The sequence below is a fragment of the Enoplosus armatus genome, chromosome 7 (genome assembly GCF_043641665.1).
Source record: "Enoplosus armatus isolate fEnoArm2 chromosome 7, fEnoArm2.hap1, whole genome shotgun sequence".
Lineage (NCBI taxonomy): Eukaryota > Metazoa > Chordata > Actinopteri > Centrarchiformes > Enoplosidae > Enoplosus > Enoplosus armatus.
This window is the reverse complement of record NC_092186.1, coordinates 7,780,158-7,786,440: the sequence shown is the minus strand read 5'-3', so window position 1 is coordinate 7,786,440 and position 6,283 is coordinate 7,780,158. Positions and strand designations below refer to the sequence as shown.

The following is a 6,283-nucleotide window of genomic DNA, read 5'->3' as shown; positions in this document are numbered from 1 at the left end:
AGTTTACATACATATATACAGTTGGGACAAGGGTGTTCATCCTCCTGCATTGTCATGGGAGAATACTAAAACATTGACCTCTACACAGTATTTGGTAAGCAATCAAACAACTACTTCAATCTTAGATGTTATGCTGATGGTTGATGCGTTGTAATGACAACAGATGCATTGTAATGACAATAGAGGCTTTCATATAGTTTCAGCTGCAGTGGATTTCAATGACATGAGAGCTGATTACCTTCGCAACAAATTTGTGTACTATATGTGTCTCATGACAGTGTGATCTAAAAGTTGCAAAAGAAGTTATGCACTTCCAATAAATAAAATTAGATCCTGTATACTAGCTACAGCTATCTAAAGCTTTGCAGCATGTGTAAGAATGTGTAAGATGGGGTAAATGCAGGAGGGAACTCCTGTTCCACCGTGAGGTTACAGGTGTGTTCCAGGTCTTAATAGACACAATCATGTTGCTCATCAGAATTAAGATAACATGATCGTGAATATCAAATTAAGCACAAAACACTTGCACAAATTCCTGTACAAAACAAAAACGCATTTGGAAAATGTTTTCAAAAAATCTCATCCATTCACAAAAGGCTCTGTTGGAGCATGCATGCAAATATTAAATCTGACGATTCAGCATCACACCACAGCCAAAGACAAAAATTTATACATGTGTTACAAGAACATTATACTAGGCAAAAAGAACAGCATAGCATCATCACACAGTTCCAAACTGTCAGTGTCCATTGATTTGATTAGATCCTACGGGTGGTACAAAGCAATGCTTTCAGCAAACCTACCTTTCTATTCAAGCCTTAAGGACCTCGTCCTGAGAGGGTCACTGGTCTTCCACTGTAGTTATATTAACACTGTCAGTGTTGGGAGATGCTACTAGTAAGAGGAGACCTGAAACTATCAGTGGACTAAGGAGGACAAAACAGATTCCACATATCAAGACAAAATGGACACCAACTAGCTCTATGTCAACTTATAACACAGCCCAAACAGTCTGAATTCATCCTGAAATAATCCCTGACCACTCAGTGTGTCTGTGTGTGCATGAGCATGTGTGTGTGTGTGTATGTGTGTGTTGTATGTGTTCTCACACGTGTATATACATTTGGGTTTGTTGGTATGTGTGTGGGACACACAAAGTGACTTCCATGTTTTGAGGCACAATAATACTCTTACCTACACAACGTAGATACATAAATTGGTCATCTGACCAATAAATGCTGATCAGAGCACTAGTGGCTCACCGCTGTACTGTAATAAGAGTTAGTAAGCAGCAATGCTGATTTGTTTGGTGTTATGAGGTCTGAAGCCTTTGCGGGGGGGGGGGGGGGGTTAGCAAACTGTTAGAATTAGCTGGAGCAAAACAGTAGGAGGGAACAAAAACTGGAGGGAAAAAAAAAATCACTGGCACAATCAATAGTAAACAGCACAGGCATCAGAAACCTGCGATCAACCATTTGACACAGTGTGCTTCTTGACGAACTTCTATCTAACTGAAAATATGACAAACAATAGTTAGTGCCATCTGTCCGGAAAAGCTCAAGTTCAAGTTCATTGCACAGATATATAATATTTCAATGTGCCAAGGTCAAAGTGACCCTGTTTAAGACTCAGACACAATGCATGAATGGTCACTTCTGTTGGTTTCTCTGTGCTGAAGACAAGGGGTGAGGAGTGGTCCTCCCACACAATACCATTTTGCTTCGTCCAACATCCACGTATGATACCATGTTATCCTAACACAGACAGCAATATGACATGTCACAGTGAGGGAGAGCAATGCCACTGGGGATTGCTGCAAGCTTGCCCACTATGCAACTTCGGAAGAGAACATTGCTCCACAATGGCAGCCCTCCGCCTCCACGCTCTGGGCAGCATGCACCCAGGCTGCAAACCCAGTGCCCCCACCCTATCCCACCCACAGCCCGAACCCCTCCTCTACCAGGAAGCATCCACTGTCACTGCTTTACCATTTTTGTATTGTTTACTTATTGGTTGTTGATTCTCATAGTCGTTGTTGTCACAGTTGTATTTTTTTCCATTTCCGCTCTGCACCTATGACATCTGTCTTTCCTTGTACCATTCCACAAACTCGTCCAACAAAACTGGCCCTGAGAAAAGGATGAGACAGAGATTGAGAGATCAGATTTGAGTAACACTTACATGAAGCAGCTGTTGCTGTAGATGTGCTTTTACTCACAGGCACCATCCTCATCATAATTACTGAGGTCCAGGTTGATTGTCCTGCTGAACTCTAAAACATTGCACCATTGGTCTTTGTTGATGACTTTGTACTTGGATTGCTGAGGAATAGTAAATAAATAAATAAATAAATAAATAAATAAATAAATAAATAAAGGCACAGAAACTTTTAACCACCCTATTCAAGGTCAAACAGGAATTCAAACTGTTGTATATACAATTATTGTATGGAACATCTTTGATTTGGTCAAATGTCGCAGAGGAAACATGACGCTTACCTCTAGAAACTGATTAAACACAGGAAACAGAGGCCACGTCTTTCCCAAAAGAAGCCCCAGCATACACTTGGCTGTGTTTAAGTCCAAACTCCTCTGATCCTTTTCCTGTCCAATCAAAACACCCAAAGCTTCATGAAATCCATGCAAAATGTCAAACCACATTTTAAAAACAGGCAGGAAGTCTAGTAACATCGGTATCATCAACATTAGCCCAAAACACAAAACAAATCCATGTGTCGTGGTTTTTTTTTTATTCACTATATCAGAGTGAGTTGCTTTCTTTAAATCATGGTTCAATGTCCACATGAGAGAAAGTCAGGCTATGCAAATAGGCAACACACTTGATAAGTTCTTTCCCACTCCAAGTCACACTGGAAAATGACCTACTCAAAGCGTCAAGAGGAGGTCTGAACATTGGCTTGAATAAAACCTTACAAGAATTTCAATCAGAGGCATTAAGCACTTAGAGATTTTTCTATTTAAAATGAACCAAATTCAATTTGTTTTAGGAATGCTGTGTATGTGAGCATCTTTGCAGAAAAGACGTAGCTTGACTCACCCGAGCAAAATCAAAGGCATATCTATAAATGAGCTTAAAACTGGTGCTGTCGTTTAGGACAGATCTCAGGTAATCGAGCGAGTTCCTCAGCCTCTCTGTGGAGTCACACCTGACAACAGCGGAGAAATGCCTTAGACAAACTCCACATGTCAACACCTGCTCTACTGAGTACCTAGGGCACTCTAGAAAGTCATGAGTAGAGACAGAGAAAACACAGCAAGACAACAAACAGTCTTGGAAAACAGCATGCAAAAAGACAAAGTAACTGACGTACTGCAGTGAGCCCATGCCTCTCAGCCACTCCTGGAGAGTGAAATATCCCATACTCTGAGCATCCAGCTTCCATGCAAGAACCAGCATCACCACCTGGGTACAAACAACAACAACAACCTTTATAGGTAGAGCTATCCTCAAATAGAAGATATGTCAATCCATATCAACTGAAATGACAAGTCTATTACATGTCAAACACAGAAGAAAAGTGACCTCGACAACCCTTGAAACAAAGAATGAGTGTAAATAAGTTAGATAAGTTTGTAAGACATCAAAAATGAAGAGAAATGCTTGTACAATACATGTAACCACTGCCAAAAGGTGTCAAAATGACTTGCTCAGTTTGACTGGCAGCCAGAGAGAGAAAAACAGCAGAAAGCGAGCAAACTGAGACCATACAGGTGTAACCAAACTGCAAGACTCGTCTCAATAATCTCAAGAATCTGCTTACATTCTCTGGCTCCACTCCAATGTCCTCACAGAACTTCTCCATGCCCTCTGGACCCACCACATCATCACAACCTATTTTAGACAGACAAGTGTGAAGCCACATATAACATCAGTTTCACATGTGGAGCTAAAAAACCTACAGCATTGATCAGTAGTTAAATGTGAACAAATCAGGAACGCCTGATGATGTCAGTGGAGCGATTGCTGGTGCAGTACTTTAAAATATAATACCTCACCTGCATATTCATAGAACCACTCCAAGCATCTTTTACTGGAAAATGTCTCCTCCTCACGGATTTGTGTTGTTTCATGTTTTCTGAAAACGCTGCAGATGATAAGAAGGTTTTAGTCACAAGCTCAGCAATACTGCAGTGCAGAATAGCAGTCAATGTGATTTAAAGAGGCTTTTCCTATTATAGTTTTCCTAATTGCAAAAAGACTTTATGCACACATTCCTCCTTAATAAGCCACAACACTCAAGTGCTCCTGCATGACTGAGACAGACACAGTGTTATAGCTATGTTACTGAAGTGGTCTTTTTTTTTTTTTTATCTTAAAAAACTAATGATGTCACACCTGTCCTGGCGACTTTTCTTGGCTGACATATCATCTCCAGTAGAGGGTCTCCTCTTTTTCCTAGGAGGCATGGCTCTAGAGCAACAAGCTAGGGAAGGAAGTGGAAGACAGAATGAAGGGGGGGAGGACTTATAAGCAATATAAAGATTATGCATATTTCCTCTAGCTAAACATACATGTACTCTCAAAGAGCTGGCAGTCCCATTTCAGAATGGCACACAATACTGGCAGTAGTTAGTTTAATGCCATGACTGTCTTAGTAATGACTACGAAACACACAGGGACCAGTTGAATTATTACCTGAGGGGTGGCTATCCTGTCCAACGTCTTCTGTCAGGTTCTATCAAAACCGATACATAAAAATACCACATGCTTGTGAGTACGAAATATGTGTACACAGTGTACACTCTCTCCCACACACACACACACACACAAAACTAACATATATGAAATACACAAGTTGCAAATATGTATTTACCAGCCTGTGCAAGGTGTGGTGGATCTTATGAATGCTGGCCAGTGTAGTCAAGTGGGAATTCAGCTGAAAATCTATTTCCACAAAAAATAAACATAACATCAAAAAATCACCTAAAGCATAACACACAACCCTCTGCTCCTAATCAAACTTGTAAGCTTGGGACAAGTACAAGGGTACAAGAAGGTGACATCATCATAGCACCAACATGAACCTGTGATTTACATTTTTGTCAGTAATCAGTACAGACTACAGTGCTCAAATTGCTTTAGCCTGATTTCTACTTCAAGGGTTCACGTTTCAGAGAACGACAGAAAAATATCTCACACGACTGAGGGAGTGACTCTCTGCATTCCTCGAAAGACACGAAAACTCGAAAATATATGATCACGCATGCTACCTTGTCGCCAAATGTCATCTATGCATTGCCGTTCAAATGCTGTCATCAAAAGCCGATGCTTTTAATTTATTTCTAAAGGCCAAACCAGGCAAAAAACACACTGCCGAACAGATAGCACTAGCTGCATACCTAAAATAGCAGTGCAGACGCGCAACTTGCACAGAGTTTACAAAGTATCTAGAGAGTTGGGCGCATGGGTGTTGTAGTCCATTTCCGTCAAAAAGGCCATTGAAACGTCAGTTCTGGTTTGGGAGACTGAACTACAATTCCCAAGCCTTAACAATACAACTATTTCTTTCAGACCCCTCTACCCCCCAACATTTACCCCAACTGATTGAATGCATTTTAGATTGTTTAAAAAAATCTAACATAATATGCTTACTGGCACATAAGCATTGCGCAGACGTTTTGCAGCAGCTGATGTAGGTGCCGCAAAGCCGGACTGCGCTGCAGCAGCAGGCAATGAAAGATGTTTTACAGAACTGCGTCACAATTTTCATTCTCTGTAATAGTCCGCAGTTGACCAGAAAATTGACCTATTTACAATGGCATTACGTTGATCCCAAGTTTGAGTTGAAACGCGTAGTGCATCCTCCGTAATGATGAATATAAAGATCACAACGCACCGATTACCATCGAAAACCTTCTGAATTTAACTAACGTCGGGTGCATTCAGCTGAGCTCTGCTAACGCTAGACAAAAAAATAACTTCAGGAAAACTGCCGTTTCAAATGTAACCTGCTGCATGTCCAAAACAACTGAAATTACACTAGCTATCCTTCCTTTGTTGTCGCCCAAGACAGCACTGGCAAATACAAAGAGACCAGCAAATAGCACGGAATTCATTCGTTCTCATCAAACCCTACAGAACCACAGGCAAAAAGTAGATGATGAAACACAAAGCGTCTGTTTGCTTCTCTACGACAAACTCTGCAGCATCCGTGAAGGCTCGTAATTTGATGCAGAAAAGCCTCTATAACGTTACTACTTACTTGCCGCATCAGAGTGCATTTTTATGAAACATACAACTGTCTGTGGGAAGTCCGCAGACC

The 6,283-nt window shown here is 41.0% G+C and overlaps 1 protein-coding gene across 5 annotated transcripts; it reads right to left on the bottom strand.

Moving 5' to 3' along the window:
• Window positions 1-2,014: 2,014 nt before the first annotated feature.
• dcun1d4 (DCN1, defective in cullin neddylation 1, domain containing 4 (S. cerevisiae)) lies at window positions 2,015-6,283 on the bottom strand. Of its 5 annotated transcripts, none has more exons than XM_070908933.1 (11): window positions 6,224-6,283; window positions 4,835-4,905; window positions 4,657-4,696; window positions 4,357-4,444; window positions 4,017-4,105; window positions 3,782-3,852; window positions 3,332-3,423; window positions 3,058-3,166; window positions 2,499-2,603; window positions 2,219-2,321; window positions 2,015-2,129 (listed from the first exon to the last, which is right to left on the bottom strand). In XM_070908933.1, exons 1-11 carry the CDS (start codon window positions 6,240-6,242, stop codon window positions 2,074-2,076), a joined length of 843 nt encoding a protein of 280 aa, XP_070765034.1. In that variant the 5' UTR covers window positions 6,243-6,283; the 3' UTR covers window positions 2,015-2,073. The 5 variants fall into 5 exon arrangements, with proteins under 5 accessions (XP_070765034.1, XP_070765031.1, XP_070765032.1 ...); XM_070908930.1 differs by having other exon boundaries at window positions 4,624-4,696; window positions 6,224-6,260; XM_070908931.1 differs by lacking the exon at window positions 2,499-2,603 and having other exon boundaries at window positions 4,624-4,696; window positions 6,224-6,260.